General features: G+C 42.7%; 1 protein-coding gene across 3 annotated transcripts in view; it reads left to right on the top strand.

The window, feature by feature from the left end:
- The window catches only part of LOC119660163, a 440,101-nt gene extending 434,107 nt beyond the window's left edge, over positions 1–5,994 (top strand). For all 3 annotated transcript variants that reach the window (XM_038068569.1, XM_038068568.1, XM_038068567.1), the window contains exon 12: positions 4,902–5,994. In XM_038068569.1, the coding sequence (XP_037924497.1) occupies positions 4,902–5,164 (263 nt within the window). In that variant the 3' untranslated portion in view covers positions 5,165–5,994. The remainder of the gene's footprint in view (positions 1–4,901) is intronic.
- Positions 5,995–17,732: the final 11,738 nt, after the last annotated feature.

Here is a 17,732-nt window from a genome sequence, read left to right as displayed (position 1 = left end):
CATGTCGTTCTGTTGGGTATATTTTGCGAATCTCTTAGGAGAGTCTATAATTGGTTCCCACGCTTCCTTTGCGACTACTACTTGATGACCTAAACGCTAGCACACCATTTCTAGTGGCCCCATCGTTGTCACTTAGTTATGGATCTTAGTGCTCTTGATTATTAATATCATTGATTCTTTTCTTCATCTGGAGTGGCCTTAAAAGCAGAAGATACTCTTAGTATATTTCTTTTAGAAACTGCGCTAGCTTAAAAGGACGCTGACGTCAGGCTGCCACCATATGGAATTCTCACGACTTAAACTACGCGCACTTTTTGGCCCTTGGATCACCATGTAATATTACTTCCTGAGGGGGGCTCTGGCCTATACTAGCACGGTTAAATCACGCGTCCATCATGCTCTCCGAGTTCGGTCCTGGAAGTGTGAGTTGACGAATCTCAGGCAATCGAACATAACATGTTTTGAGGGCCTCGTGTCTAGTAGCGCATTCTGGACAGCCGTGGGACCCGTATAATCCGACGCAATGCAAACGCATCCCGTGTGTGTGTGTGTTTGTGGTGGGGAGAGGCAAAGTCTCTGAGAACTCAGACCTTAGTGTTCCATTGTACTCGATTCCTCCGTCTAACGGAATATCCCGGATTCGTTTATGTATCGCAGGATTTCCGTTAGTGGATATGATGCTGTCCGCTGCATTTGGAGCACATCAGCACTAAAAACCTGATGTCGGATGCGTCTGTAAGCGGGGCACTCATATAGAAAATGTTCCAAGGATTCCGCTTCCTCATTACAGGATGGACACGTACCATCTTGTATAATTCCTATTCTGAACATATGGCCAGTCAGAATGCCCCCAATACTTTCACAAGTCTTCCTGTTTTTCGACAGGATAAACTTTGCAGTATGTTTGTTTGGTTCTGGTCTGTCTAGCAGTATTAAGGTTTCGCCACCTATCATTATGGGAACCTTGTTCCCAGTTTTTGATAGCAGCATCAGCCAATGCTACCGACACCCCAATTACTAGTTTCGGTCCGGGCATGGGGAAAGTAGAAACCTCTTTTGCTAAGGCATCCGAGATTTTATTTCTCTCTACACCACAATGACCAGGTACCCAGAGTAAATCCACCATATTGAATCTGGAAACAGAATGCAATCGGTTTCTACATTCCTGAACGATTTTTGAAGCGGCCAAAGCACTACTCAACGCCCTCAATGCAGCTTGACTATCGCTACAGTTTGCGATGCGCTTGCCCTTCAACCGCTAGTCAATCATCCATGTTGCAGCCTTTAGGATCGCATACACTTCAGCCTGAAAGACCGTTGTGTATTGTCCCAAAGGAAAAGCCCACTTCTCATTATTATTCGAGAGAACCATTTTCTGTCTTTGAGCCATGGGTGTAGAAGACGTCAGTATATCCTGACACGCATTTTTCTGGTTCGTCCCAGTTTTCTCTCCCTTTCAAGATAACATCATACTTTCTACCAAACAGATGTATGGGGATCTGAGAATCGGAAGGCATCGCGAAAACTAGATTCTGTTCTCCCAATGACTCTTCCAATGCTTTGTGCCCCCCACGTCCATTGTAATCCCATGGATCTAATCGAATTAGTCTATGAGCTGCTCCCATTGCAGTGCTCTGAATAAACAAACCAAAAGACTGCAAATTGAGTAATGCATTCAGAGTTCCGCCGATAGTGGTGCTCATGGCACCGGTGCTAGCCAGCCACACAGTTCTTTGCCGCGTGACTAGTTTACAGCGAAAACTCTTCTGTTTCACCTTAACCCAGCACACTACGGATGCATAAGCGAATATCGGCCTAATGATAGCAACATATTTGCACATTACTACCTGAGGCCTAAGTCCCCATATCGAGGCAAAGGTCCGCCTACACAGCCAATAAGTTGTGAGAGCTCTTTTCATCTTTACCTCTACATGTTTGTTCCAAAGAAGCTTCTTGTCTAGAATAACTCCCAGATATTTCACTTCTGCGGATAGTTGAAGGGTTGTACCTTTCATCTCTAGAAAGCAAAGACCATTCATTTTCCTCGTTTTTGTAAATACCATTGTGGTTTTATTTGGATTTATTGGAAGTCTATTCCTGAGACACCAGCTCTCAATCAAAGCAACGGCGCGTTGTGTATTTCTACACACCATTCCGAGATCTCCATCATCATCCATCAACATCCACTTCAGCACACAACAATCTCTGTGTTAGCATAGCGTAGATCCACTTTATTAGAGTTTCGTCAACACCAGAGCTTTTGGAAAAGCGCACAGTCAAAAGCCTCTTCAATGGCCACGATCACCCCCATCGCTTAATCACCCTTCAGAGTTGCATCTTCTATCTTTCAAACCAAAGAATGCAGTCTCACAGAACTTTCCACTTTGGTAAGCATGTTGGTTTTCATTTAGGGGGTGCAACTTTAGCGCCTTGTCGCGAATGTGTCGCTCAACCAGTCTTTCCAGGCATTGCAGTGAAAATGATGATATGCTGATTTGCCTGAAGATCTTTGGGTTAGAATAGTCATCTTTCCCAGGCTTTGGTATGAAAACTACCTTCACCTTCTGCCAAGAAGAAGGCTCGTATCCCAGAGCAAGACATCCTCGAAAAATATTTCTTAGAAGTTCCTCTAAGTGCTCTATACCTTCTTTTAGCATCGCTGGGTAGATGCCATCTATACCAGGTACTTTGAAGTGTTCAAATGATAGTATAGCAGCTCTCGCTTTTTCATTGGTAACAACCGCTCTCGCAGTGTCCCAATTCCCCTTGCAACACCTTTGTGTAGAAGGGTTTTGCAGAAACCGACAATTCTCTTCTTCTCACTTTTGAGACCTGTTCTCCCGGTTGGTGTACTTCTGAGAGAGCCTGTATAGATTCAACTGTGGAGTTCGCGAAAGTACCATCCGGTTTTCTAAGAGAGTTCAACTGATCCTTATTAAGGACTCTGCACATTATTAAGAAGTCTCCCTTTCACATTCCAGTTCCTCCCAGTATGCTCTTAAAGAGTCTCGTTTCGAACGTTTTACGAGCCTCTCATCCCGTAAAAACACATTCACCCATAAGGAACTACTTCAGGTAGGTGTTTTCGCGCGACATATTTCTCAATACACGTGATTACTCTATGAGTACAGAAATCTTTTCCGGAATTATCCCTCCACTGCTGCCATGCCCGCTCAGCGCATTGTTGAATTTTTGGAATTTGATGGTCATTTCAGGCCCTCTGCCACCAGTGAGATTTGAATCGCGAACCTCCACTACGACAGAGCAGTGCGCTAACCACTTGGGCCATCCATAATTGAAGGTGCTAATTGAAATATATCTAACCCCTGGACACGTATATGTTCAACTAGTGACCGAAAGCTGATCTTACTGTCATTTCTAGTAATAGCTTACCTTAGTACGTGATTAGTCTTTGTTAAAAACGAGACTTAATAAAAGTCCATTCAGAAGCAAACCTGGAAAATAGGTCTCTGAATATTTTCTGAAAATATTAATTATTCCCTGTTGACGTCTTTGGGAGAGGTTGTGGCAACTTGCGATGCCCACACTCTTGGTTTACTTGATTTGAATGATACTCTTATCTCAAATGTGGAAGGACTTTAACAGAAGCCTTCCTTCTCAGGTTTTTACCTTTCAAGACCTTCAATCTCTTTTAAAGGACACGACACGAGTATATATCATTCTTTTCCTTGCCATTTACGAAGCTCCCTTGAAGGATCAATCTATCTTCCACCTACAAACATTAATCCAACAAAGAGGAATCTCTCCTACCCAATATCCGCCAATCATCGAACTATTATCTGCAGCCAGCAAACACTTTACACTCGTAATTTGAGTAAATTTCCAATTGCTGCCGGGGCTGTGAAATGAAATGGAAGAACTCGTAATTCATTTGTATTGAATTCCTCCGGGAAAAGGATGCCGACGATGAGGCTGTTTGGAAGCATGCTTCCACCCCGACCATTCTCAGCTAGAACAGGAAGATTATGATAAGTGATACGAACGAGAAATTGAGGATTGAGCTTTGGATCCCAGACGTGATTCACAGCGAACCTAGACTAGTACGGGGCGTCATTATGATGGGGGTTGAAGATGTGTAGTGATTAGAAAACTAATCATTGTTCGCGTTCAAATGAAATGACTGAATTCCTCGTAGAGTTTGAGAAAAGTTTTCAAGTCCGTACTTACATTAATTAGAAAATTGAAGTGATTTTGAATGATCAATTTGGAATGCTAGCAAGTTAGCAATTAAAAGAATTGCCGCTGCCTGTTCATCTGATCTGAAGCTATATGAGGGGAACTTAAAGATAGACTTCCAAAAGAACTCAAATCCGAACTAATGTATTATCAATTAATTGGAAATTACGCTCAGTGAATTTATGCTCCGATAAATGAAAGGTTAAGGTAGGATGAAGAGAAAGACCCTTTAGTCAAGTGGAGCGAGAACTCCAGAATTTCGTGGCCCTTAATTAAGCATTGTCTTTGATACCACCTGGAAACTTTAGAGAGTTCAATTCGAACCAATTCTCTATTGCTTTAAACTGAAATATTACAAAGCTAACGACCACCCAAATGTACATGATCATGTGGGCAATGGGTCATATGGACAATTTTACTAGACTTGGAAGTTTGATTCTGACATTCTGGAGCCCCGAGTTTTCATAAACTAGGTCAATTTTGTAATTTAGATGTCCTTCCCATTAGATTTGCACGTATAAGTAGATTTTTTAAACTATAAAATTATTCAACGAGATTTTCCAGTGTGACTATTTCTCTCGAGCTCATTAACGTTTCCGACGCGGTTCCATACCATTCTTCCCTTCAACTTCCCACTAATGGCCGTAATGAAGATGCATGAGTGGTAATGAGTAAATAACACGACCGCTTGTTTTCTCTTGCAGGTCCGCTAATGCCAATTAGCTCCGTGTCACATCATACGACAGTGCCGTCGTATCTGCCCGGAGCAATGATGGTCAGCCACCACGGAACCCTTCGGCGTACAATGGTGCCAGCTGGTTCTGCAACGGGCATAATGCCATCGCCATCCCCCACACCCCCACCCACCTCCCTCGGTGTGGTGACGCCGAACGTGTGCTACGAGGGAACGCTACCACGTAGTCTAAGTAGAGGAATGCCCGATAATTCTCAGTACTACTATGGATGACACACACTGGGCCGTCGCGGTTCGAACGCTTCGTCGACCACCTCCATAGGACCCTTACCTGCTTCAGCGGTAGCAACAACACCATCCGGGATTACAGTGGTGACGAGCATCGGCCAGCCAACAGGTCAGGGTGTGCTCTTCAATTTAGCTAATCAACAAAAACTACAGCAGCACCAACACCAGCAACAATTGCAGCAGCAGCCACCGCAGATTCAGATGCATCCCCAGCATCCCAAGCAAATGCAGCAGCAACAACAGAAGCCTCTAGGAGCCAGTGCTGGTGGTGGTGGTAGTGGTAGTAATGTGCAAATGCGCCCGTCGGGCAGAACTTACTGTTTCTAGGATGAAGTTTTCTACAAAGAGTTTAATGTAAAAAATAACAGACCCAGTGACGGTGAACTTGTTTATTTGTGACTTGCGGGAGCAATTATGCCCCAATTACTTACCATGTCATGGCAACATGAAACAAATAAGTAAATTGAATAAGTTGTTAAGTAAAAACCTTTTAGCCGAGTCTCGTTTTAAGTAAGGACAGTGCAGTGAATACAGATAGAATCTCCTTTTGACTGACGTTGTATAATCCTATTTTCTACGAAAAGTTAAACTGTAAAATATTAATGAAATTAAGAAGGTTTTTTAGCACCAAAGGCAGGGCGAACGGTATTACTGTAATACATCTTCAAAAGATAAAAGTAGCTAAATTTGTAAACAGGTAAAGAGAATGTTTAAGCAGATACCCTTATGTATGAATAGGCAAGTATAGAATGCAGATAATGTAAGATAAAATGAACAGGGTACGAAATAAAATCCCACTTGTTTGAGTTTAAGTACTTTGGCGTTTTGTTCAGGGTCGAAGGAAAAGAACCCAATCGTATTGTCTTTCAGGTGCAAGGGATGGTGTAAACCACAAAAAAAACGCATAATTCGCAATGTCAAAAATAATTGTCATTCACACACGCGAGCAGGTAATCGATGCAAGGTGAGGCAAATCCACTCTATTTACTGTAAGGACGTACTGGAATCTATACAATTCTACTGTCGCTTGGTGTCGTCGATGTTTCATTAGAGCCTGACTGCCGAACTGTATGGTTGCAGCATGACACAGTTATCTAAAAACTACAAAACGCCATGTAAAATTAGATAACAAGTCGGAGATCATTAGCTAGTCACTTCAGGCGTGAAAGTCATGAATTTCTTACCCAAATCTAAATGTGTTTTTCTGGTGTTTCTAGCGATTAAATGAGGGGAAATGATTGAATGGTTTCTTTTCGCTAACTGAAGAAGGGAACAAAAGATTTCCAAAATGTCGATCTATGCACATTGAAATAAAACACTAGCATAAAGAGAAACTGTTCGAGAAACGCTTCAAAAACGATATTCGAAAAATGCGTTCTTTGAAAATACTTGGACCGGACTTCTTTCGACATTCAACCAAACTCACGGTTGGGTGAGAACGAAATGATATCAAGAACAAAACGAAAGATTAATTTTGATTAATTTTATTATTCGCGCAAAGCACGATGAGAACAAAGATAACGAAAACGAAACGAAAAAGAGAAAAAAGTAAACAGCGAATTGCGGGTCAAAAATGATATGATAGACGTCAAGCGGTTATGTTGATAGAGAACCGCTGTACATTTACACACAGAGTCAGCGCTAACGCAGGCAAGGTACTGTCGCGATGGGATGAGAAGCGGGAGATTTGAACAGAAACCGTCCAATCATTCCTTCTCATTCAAGAATACTTCGGGTCGAGACGGTTCGTACATCCATATAAGCATATCAGACTATTCACTTTAATACGAATCTAACACTCAACACAGGATCTGGTGTCTTATAATTTTGTTAATAATGCTAACATTCCCAACAAACTTTCCAGTATTGTATAATATGATTATTCCAAAACTTTAGGATTCTAGGGTGAAATTAAGGGTGTTTAAATAGCTATGAAAGTGGAGTGTATTTTAGGATCCAGAAGTCTTATCGTAGTATTTTTCAGTTTATTTTAGGTTCAATAGTTTCTGAAAATAATAATTATTTTTGGATGTGGAGTTTATACCAGAGCACTTCATTCAAGACCGTAATCATAGTGTGTGATTTCAATCAGATAGCAGAGTCGGCTCGTATCGTATATCTAGTCATGATAGAAATCACTCCACCACCAGTGACATCTGAGAAGCGACCTTCTACTACAGCAGCCTGGCGCTCCAAACACTGCCCGGTCAGTTTCTGAGAATGGACCCTCGATTTATGCGATCAATTTCTAACCCCTCCTTCTGTCTATGGATCAAATGTCAAAAGTCCTGCTTGGAAAAGTACCAATCGAGATCTTTCATTTGACATCCTCATGTATGAACATTTGTTGAAAGCAAAAGACACAAATGCGACCAAAGAGTAGTATAGGTCCCTGGGCGAAACGTGAATTGGTACCCACGATGGAGCATAAAACCTGGTAAACGCCGGCTGAACCAACACTATCAGCTCTACTACCAAACAGTATCTCCACCTCCACGTGGTGATTGCTGAAAGACACAATGTATCTAATGGTCCTCCAGGTTCGGGGTTGGTTACGGCTGACAACCCTACACGGAAAACCGATGTTACAAAGCCACAGAAGGAGCCTCGGACAGAATGGATTTCAAAACGACGACGGAATAACAATTTGCACATTTTCACATGGAACGTGCGCTCCCTGTACAGACCGAATGCTGCTGATCAGCTAACCGATACACTGTCCCAATATAAGACTGATGTAACAGCGTTGTGCATTCCTGGAGAAGAGCCACTACACCATATATTATAACAGCCATGCAGTTGTGGCGCAGCGGTTGTTAATTCAATTGACAGTTCCCACCACCGGTGTTCTGCCTTGAGGAGTAGGCCGTGGTTTTTCAAATAATAATTGAATTTAAAAAATTGATTTTGACATGTCAATTAAGAAAAGAGTTGATACAAAGTTGTCTAGTTTCTCGTCAACTTTATGTAATAAAATTATTTATATTATGAAATTAAATAAAGTTTTTATGATTGACTTCCCTCTGCGGTTTTAATCCATTAACAACAAGTTTGTAGCCTTTATAAAAGGGCTTTGCGAAATCTAGAAGCGTGGTACGATCGAAGGCATATTTATCGCTAAGAAGCTGTACTCCTAAGGAAACGGTTTGACGAATCGCGTTGTGTTAAAAACTTGCATAAAGCTCAAGATTTACTCGATACAGTAAACCATGTGTTCGGAGTAGGTTTCTTAGTCAGCCAAAAAATGAAACCCCAGCCTTGATTAATGTAAGAACATATAGGCGGGGGGGTCAATATAGACTCGGACCACTATCTCGTTGGCATAGTGCTCCGAGCTCGAATTCCGACAACACCTACAATCACCTCTGGCAATCAGGTGAATATGAATACTGAAGTCATTTACAACACAGCCCTCCGTAACACCTATAAGGGGGAAATGCATGCCGCAATTACCGCAGTCAATAGATGTCCTGGAGATGAAGCATCAACAAATGATCTTCACAACCACCTGAAGAATGTTATCATGGATACGACCTAAACCATACTCGCCCCCAGCCGCAAGGAAAGTCAGAACGGCTGGTTTGACGATGAATATAAGCTAGCAACGGAACGGGAAAATGCCGCGTACTGAGTAACGATGTATTCTCAAGGAACGCGGGTACCCACAGAGACTTATCACGAACTCCGGCGAGCGGAGAAGCGACTTCAAATACGGAAAAAGGAAGGCTGGCAGAACCAACAGGTCTGCGAACTCGAAAAGTACAGGGAGCAACCGCACCAGGCGCGGAAGTTTTACCAACAAGACAGCAGGATGAATCCCTAAACATATGTTCATCCTGCCGAGACAAAGAGGGAAATCTGATTTCCGACAGAGCGGGCATATTGGAGCGATGGGTTGAGTATTTTGATGGACTGCTGAACAACCAAATATCGGCGAATAGTAGCTCCCGCCAACTGAAGGCGACGGACAAATCCTACCACCGCCAAACATAGAAGAAACAATCTGTGCAATTCATCGGCTTAAAAACCCTTAGTCGTCAGGAGCCGATAAAATTACAGTCGAATTGGTTAAATATGGAGGCGACCAATTACATCAACGTTGCTGAGTACCATCTAGAAGATATCCTCCGCTATCTTGCTAGGCAGCATAGCTCCGTACCCCCAGAGCATCATTGGCTAATACCAAATAGGCTTCACTCCAGGCAAATCAACAACAGATCAGATTTTCTCTTTGCGGCAAGCAATGGAAAAACTGTTGGAATATGTGATAGTGGAACACTATCTTTTCATCGCATTTAAAGCCGGCTATGACAGCAGAGTAAAACTGTACACGAGAGAATTTAGTATCCCAACGAAATTGATAAGACTGACTAGGCAGACCCTAACGAATGTGCGAGGTCAGATAAAAGTAGCAGGATCACTCTCAGGACCCATCAACATCAACAAAGGTCTAACGGTCTGTCATCCATCTGGGTCTGGACAAAGTGGTTCGCGATGCAGATGTAAATGCGAGAGGCACCATCCTTTTCCAGCCAACCCAACTACTAGTCTACGCTGTCAATATTAACATAACGGGCAGAAAACCCCAGCTACAGCGTACCTTCATCCACATCGAGCAGGCGTTCCACATTAATGAGGAAAAGTACAGGATGCAACGTCAACGACAAAACCAATATCGAAAGAACGAACAACATCGAATCGCACTGGTCAAACGAAAACAATGAAGATAAGAGGCTACAACTTTGAGACCTTTGAAAATTTGTCCTATCTAAGGTCGAAAATCACAACCGATAACAGCTATAACGATGAAATCCGCGTACGGTTGTTGGCCGCCAACAGAGCCTATTTCAGCACGCAAAAGTTGCTTCGCTCGAAACGTCAAAGGGTCAAAAGGATCAAAGCTCTAACTGTATGACTATGATCTTGCAGTCCTTATGTATTCCTCGGAGACTTCGGTTTTTATCAAAAGAGTGCTTGTGACAATCAAACAGACAGGCAAGAATACCACCAAAGAGACTATCAGTGGAATTCTGGAGAAGTTGTCCGCAGAAGCTTAAATTGATTGTCGGCTGAGAGAAAAGACGTTATTAGAAACGTGCTTCAAATGCTTCATGTTCGGTCATTTCGCGAAGGCATGTATTAGCGCATTTATGGGCTCTATCGATAGAGAAGTGTCGGGAAGAAAAGCATATGTATTGCCAGAGAATGCAACAACAACCCCAAAAGTAGATATTTTGTGCGAAAGAGAAGAGGGACGGAAAACCCGGGATATGGCTGGAAGTGAAGAAGGTACAAATTTAGAAAAAAAACGTAAATTGCAATTACAAAATTAAGTTTATTCACAAGGAAATCGAGGAAATCTTTTTTCAACTCTGGGGGAAAATCATTGGGCTAGAGTTCCACATGCCTAAGGCACAAGTAAAGAGGGACATCAGGTTGGCATGCAAAAGCAAGCATTCGTGTTGGTATCGTTAGAGCAGTTCGGCATACAATTTAATATCTCGCCAAAGCAGGCAATGAGCTGGATACTGTCTGACAAAAGACCGAACTACTGGTGCACCAGGCAAAAGAACAGGAGGCCTATAAGGAAAAACAGAGTAGCCTCAAGCTGGCTGTACTGCAGAGTAGATGAGAATATTTGAAGGAACTCTGTTCAGGGGCACACAATTCTTGCAGTCACGGGAAGGAAGTTGCTAGAAACTTGCTGTAGAATAGGGGACAATAAATTTTTGGCCTGAACGTCATCCTGGTAAGGCCCCTGCAGCTCGCGTTGAAATTTAGACCAGTAATACTCATTGCTCGGGGTGTGCGCATCGGAGAACACATCGTCAGTATCATGCAAGTGACAAACGCTGATACTTTTGACTAAACTGGTAAATCTCCAGACGAAGAATTTTCCTATATATGTGTATGTCCCTCAGACACTACAGGGGAAGTTTTGGAGAGGCTTGATTTGCAGCAAATTATCCTCAATTGTTAAAAGTCAAGGAAGCCTTTCTGTTGGACATTGCAAGTTCCGTAAAACATGGTTGACTATTTATTTTGAACTGGTTTCCAGTGATGTTATGGTGATTGATGTAGTAATGTGATGAGCATAATGCATCACTGTCAACTTTCAGGTATTGATTTGCTGTCCCACATCTTGAGTATTAAAGAACCGCTCTGTGTAGTTGGCTGGCTCTGTAGTTAACCAGTTCGGCTGTAACCCAATCGGCTCGCGGCAACTTATGATTTTTGAGTCGATGATTTGCACGAACGGTTTCTCTCATGCTTGGTGGTGGAAGCATTTGTATGCCACTTTCAGATGGCAGGACCTCCAACTAGCTGAAATTTCGGTTGTTTAGCAGTTCACCAAAGTACTCAACAAATCATTCAAATATGTCCATTCCGTCGATAATCAAATTTCCCTTTTCGTGTCAGCAGGTGTACAAGGCTCAATCCTGGTGACTTCTTAGTAAAATTTCCGCGCTCGGTGCGGCTGCTCCATCTACTTTTCGAGTTCACAAATTTGTTGGTTCTTCCAGGCTTCCTTCTCCTTTTGCGCAGTCGTTTTTCTGCTCGAAGGAGGTATTATCTATCCTAGACATAAAAAAGGAGATATCACGAAAGTGCAATAATCTTAAAGGTATCACGTTTCTAAGTACTATCTATAAGATGTTCTCTGCTATCTGGCTAGGCCCATACGTCCAGAAGGCATATGCCCATCATATTTTCATCGACATCAAGGTCGCCTATGATAGCATAGCCAGGTTGAAACTGCACAAGGACATGACAGAATTCGATATTCGGACTAAATAGATAAGACTGACTAGGCTGACACTGACCAATGTGTTAGGCCAGATAAAAGCAGTAGGATCACTCTCGGGACCACTCAAAATCAACAACTATCTAAGACAAGGGGATGTCCTATCATCCGCTGGCCTTGGAAATAGTAATCCGTGATGTCGATGTTAATGCAAAAGGCACCATTCCCTTGAAGTCCACCCAACTGCTGGCCTATGCTGACGATATTGATATTATGGCAAGAACAACTCGAGATGTACAAACTGGTTCCCTTCAGATCATTCAGATCTTGGACTGCCCATAAACGAAAGCAAGGGGAAGTACATCGCGGCAACGTCAGCACCAAAAGACAAAGAAGTGAGAATATCAAATTCACTGGTCAGATAACAAAAATAAAGATAGGAGACTACAAATTTGAGATCACTGATAATTTCTCCCATCTAGGGTCGAAAATTAGCAGCGATAGCAGCTACGATGATGAAATCTGCGAACGGTTGTCGGTAGCGAACAGTTTACAAAAACTGTTTCGCTGGTCTGCCGATCAAAACTCTTACTATACAAGACAATGATCTTGAAAGTCCTCTTGTATTCTTCGTGGACCTGGACTGTTAGTAAGAAAAATTGAGAACTCTTGGCTGCGTTCGAGAGAAGAATCCTGCGAAAATTGTTTCGTCCCTTACACGAGAATGGACGATTCTGTAGCCTGCATAACAACGAAATTTATGAGCGACACCATGACCTTCCGGTTGCGGATCAAATCTAGCTCAGTAGCAGGATCATTTAATCCTTGTGGGTGAGGATGATCCAGTCCGGGAAGTCTATAAAGGAAATATCTATGGTAGAAAAGAAGACATGGTGGACCTTGCTTGAGGTGAAACGTGGGCGTAGGCTAGAATACCAGACAGCTTTAAGGTACATCGAAGTGGTGGACTACGGCGCAAATCCGGGATGTTCCTTAAAGGCAGGCTAAGACCGGTTGTTGCACCGTTGATGATGGTAGATAAAAACAACACACACCCTCGTTTTATACATGACATGGCAAATTAAAAGAAAGAACACGTAGACAAAGGGACCGACAGACATTAAAGGGATAGTAAAGTCTTGTTTTCCAAACAGTAAAAGTAATCCTTGGTGCGAGAATTCAATTTGGTCAAAGCCTTGAAGCGTGTTAGGGCACTGCATTCAAGACCATAATGGTGCATTAAAGTACGTGGTAAGAGGTAATGCGGTCATGATTGCGGTCACCCGTGATTATTAGTCTGACTTGACTCAGTTACTCATTTAAAGCTGAGTCGACCAGTATCCGACATCCAGTCAGAATGGAAATCAGTTTCTAACCAGTGAGATTTGAACCGCGATCTTCTGCTATGATAGTCTAGTGCTCTAAATTAGTGTATAGAGCCACCACCATTCGAGTTTTGTTGGAGTAAAAAGTACACGCTCTCTTGTATAATCTTATATTTTTAAATTAATTTTTTTTAAAGTTGGAAGGAGTTCTGACGTGTTCCTTAGAGTGCCGCAAAAAATTGACTAATCCGGCACCCACTTCCATTTGGTCAAAAGTAATCCGAGACAAAACATCCAAACGGGTTATCAAACTAGATATTATAAAATAGTCTTTGTCATAGCCGATTTCACCAATATTGATTTTAGATAAAATGAAGTAGCCACTTTGGAAGAAAAAATTGGCCTTATTTTCCCGTAAAATAAAAATATTCAAAACAGAAAAAGTCCTACGATGAAGATTAAATAAATATGGATATAATACCCAGAAAAATCCAAGGCAATCGGTCAAGTAATTTTTGACATATTTTGGGGACTGATTTTCGTAGTTTAGAAAAACCAGTGATTTAAATTTTCGTTAACACGTGCGCATTCAGCATTAGCATGAACTCTGTGTGCCTTAACTTCTTCCTTCCTTCGAAATTTTACTTGAAATTTTCGTCCAGATTCTAAAGTTCTAAAATTCTTCTAAGAAAATGCAAAAATTGAAAAATTAATCTGGTTGGCAATCCTGGTTATCATTCCCCTTAAGACCTTTTCCGTTAACGGATTTACTAGGCTTATAAGACCTCTCTCACAAAATCGCATAGGGAACCAATTTTCAACAGTAACGTGCGACGTTAGTATAAGGGATGGTGATGTTAGCCGCATCACCAGAACTGCTTACTTCCAATTACCAGCACCTGGGTCAAGAAGGATGAAGTAAAGTACTAAGCGGCCGTCAACGAAATCAAGAACAAGCGTCTGAAAAACCAGGGAAAGGCGCAGCCCACTGAAACAAAGCAGTAACCTTACTTGATGCCAGAGGTGTGGAACAATGTGAAAATCAAGCAATAAGAAATAGTCATTTAATATCCCCTTGAAAAGGGTTCAACAAGGGGAGGCTTACCGCATGCTTTAACTTTTCCCAGGCCATCACACTGCAGCATGCGAAGATCTCCTCAGCTTGTAGAGTTCATGGCTAAGCTGTAGCATTTGACATATACCACTACTTCGTAGAAAGACAACCTTATTGATAGGCTGGAATGCCGACATAGGGCGCATAGCTTGTGGCGGCTCAGAAACCCACAAAGGTAGTTAGTAACGTTTTTGATTTTTTTATTCCAAACTTCTGCTCTGAGAAGAGGTCCTTAATATCGCTTAGTAAGAATCTGTTCTTCATTTCAGCGTTTTGAACCAGAGAGTAGCCAATTAGAAATCTTCTATTCTTGAGGTTACCAAATAATCTAGAAATCCTAGGAGAAGGCACTGCAGAAAAAATGGTCAAACTATTGTGATTAAACTAACTTGCCATAATTCACAGACAGCCACACACACAGTTAGAAATACAGGCGGACAGACAGACAGATGTTTGACCGATTTTAATAAGGTTTCGTTTAACACAAAACCTTAAAAAAGCTCTTTGCGGAACAATTGAGTTTCTGCTCCAGAAAGGTCCTATGGATGAACACAGCCGTGGTTTTTTGCTATTTCCAATCGCATATTAGACGGGCCGTCGATCGCCTTAGGAAGCCTAGCTATGAAGAAACGCTTAACGTGCCCCCGTAGCAGCATCCTTGTAGGACAAGCTGTTGATAGATCTGATTAACACAGAAAGAGCGAATAAAAGGTTTACACTGGGAGGAATGTGACAACACTCGTACATGTACAGGCCGAAAATCGGGAGCAACCCGCTTCAGATATTCAATTCGATGTGGTAGCGACATTTTATCTCTTGAGAAGTAACCATTTGCTGGAAAAGACAACTTTGATTTACTATAACTTTGCTACTAATAGTACGATTCCTACCAAACTTTCCAGTATGCCATTTCATATTGAAACCTATAATAACGCAATTTTATGAATTTAGGATGAAGTTAAGGGGGATTTGCAGTAAATTTCCAAAATATAATATAAACAGATATCATAACAAAAAAATGATCTAGAGCAACTTGTCCAAAAATGGAATGATCGCCTCATGAAGACGGTCTCAGATTGAATCTAAACAAAACTGAATTTTTGACGACCGATCCCCATGAAACAGGCACAATCATTGTCGGCGGTAGTGATCTGCCCAGAACTGAGCGATTTAAATATCTCGATCAACGCTATCAACCAATGGAGAACTGCGATATGAAATTGCTTCACGCATTAACGCAACCTGGATGAAGCGGCGTTCCATAACTGGTGTTCTTTGTGATGGACGTATCAACGAACGTCTTAAATCGAAAATTTACCGCAATGCTGTCCATCCTATCGCTCTCTATGGTTCTGAGTCGTTGGACTAGTGGTGTCACACGTTTCGATCTCATCCGAAATGAGGATATCCGCAATCGTTATGGGGTTGCACCGATCGTGGAAAAGTTGCGAGAGAGGCGTCTTCAATGGAATGGTCAAGCAATTCGTGCTAACAAGAATTCACTTGCCAACATTGGTCTGAACATCGAAGTCGATGGTAAACGACTAAAAGGCAGGCCTAAACAACGGTGGCTTGATACGCTGGATGGGGATCGTGTGGCACACGGTCAAACGATTTCTCTAGATCCAGAAATGCAATGTAAAGGGGGCGATGCTTCTCACGGTGTTTTTCTATGAGTAACCGCGCAGCGTGTATTGAGTTAGTAGTTCCGCAGTTTTTACAAAATGGTTAAAGAATTCACTGAGCCACAATGTTGGGTCCAAGCTCTTCGCTTTCCAGAGCTCAGATGCGATGTCGTCAGGTCCTGTAGCTTTCCCCGATTTCATTTGTTTTATTGCCTCCTCGACTTCAGTTGCGCTGACAGTTAAGCCCATGGTGTTAAACGTAGCTACCTGTCGTGAGACCTAATCCTACAGTCCTCTTCAGACACGGATTGATTTTGTGACCATAATCAGAGCCCCGCCGAGACAAGCAACAACGGTACAAGTCTATACCAAGTGCATGGCTTAGCATTCATACTGGTGGATGCAAGAATTACCTAAATCTCTACCGAACTAAGGAGTACAGCACCCGCATTGAAATGCAACACCACGCCGAGGGCCGAAGGTCTCTTCTCGCTTGAGCACAACCACAACCACCATGAAACTCCCACTAGGGGGCCAACCGCAAACAACTGAGCTGTGCTCACATAAAACGGGAGTTCACCCGTAGTATGGGAGTCCAGGGGCTATCCCGGTTCCCATGGTACCAGTATACCTTTGGTAAGGTTTCGTGACCAATTGGCCACTTCAGATGAGTCCCCGTGTAGACTCGGGTCTGATCACCCTAATTAGGCCTTTGGAGCATTCGCCTACTGCATCACGGCCGGCAAACCAAAGTGATTACAGCGTCTCCCGGTGCCACCACTATGGAGGTTCTCCTCGGCCACTTGGTTTTGGTTTGGCGGACAGGGTTGCCGCCCCGTCTTCCTCACCGCCACCTCTGAGCACCAGTTGCGCTGACAGGTGGAACTGGTCCAAATGTCGGCAATGATTGTGGAAGTGGAGGATGATCAAATTCTTCAGTTGAAATCTGCTCGAAATACTCTCGCCATTTATCCGTCGGGTCTCGACGGTTTGTAAGCAAAGTACCGTTCTTGTCATTAACGCAACAGAAGTGTTAGATATCCTGTGTACGTTCGTTACGGCTTTTAGCAAGTCGATACAGTTCCCTCTCGCCATCCCGAGTGTCCAGTTTATCGTAAAGATTTTTGAAATGGTTCGCTCGGGTGACAGCGACCGCTTTCTTTGCTTCCCGGTTGGCATTCTTATAAATTTTCCAATTAGCAGGCGTTTTATCGTCGAGAAATTTGTGGTAGAAGCGTTTCTTTTCACGGACCTTCATTTCAACATCATCATTCCAAAGCCAAGTATCTCGGTTGATGTTCCAGTTACCCGGCTTGGTGACTCGGAGGGTTGCAGAGGTCACTTTGTGGATCGTGCCTTTCATTTAGTTCCACGATTCTTCCACATTCGTAATGGTCGGTAATCGTGTGAGTGAGATCATTTCTTCTTTCTTCTCACCTAGTCCTCATCATTTAATACGCCGCGGGCCAGTGTGTTCCTCACGCTGTTTTATCGGTGCCATAATTCGCAGGAGGGAAATCAACGGCCCATGTTGAAATGCGATGGTCTCATAGAGAACGACTTTGCAATCAGTAACGGTGGTAAAATGTCGGTGTCTTATAAGAAGATAGTCGATTTGTGTTTTACTGTTCCCACTATAAAATGTAGGAAGATGAGACAATCGTCTGATGAACTATGTATTCATAAGTACAAGGTCATGGGTATCCGCAAAATCAATTATACGCTCGCCATCCTCATTGCGCGC

The sequence above is a fragment of the Hermetia illucens genome, chromosome 6 (assembly GCF_905115235.1).
Source record: "Hermetia illucens chromosome 6, iHerIll2.2.curated.20191125, whole genome shotgun sequence".
In the NCBI taxonomy this organism is placed as follows: Eukaryota; Metazoa; Arthropoda; class Insecta; order Diptera; family Stratiomyidae; genus Hermetia; species Hermetia illucens.
Note: the sequence above shows the minus strand (reverse complement) of the source record. Positions and strands in the feature narration are given on the sequence as shown.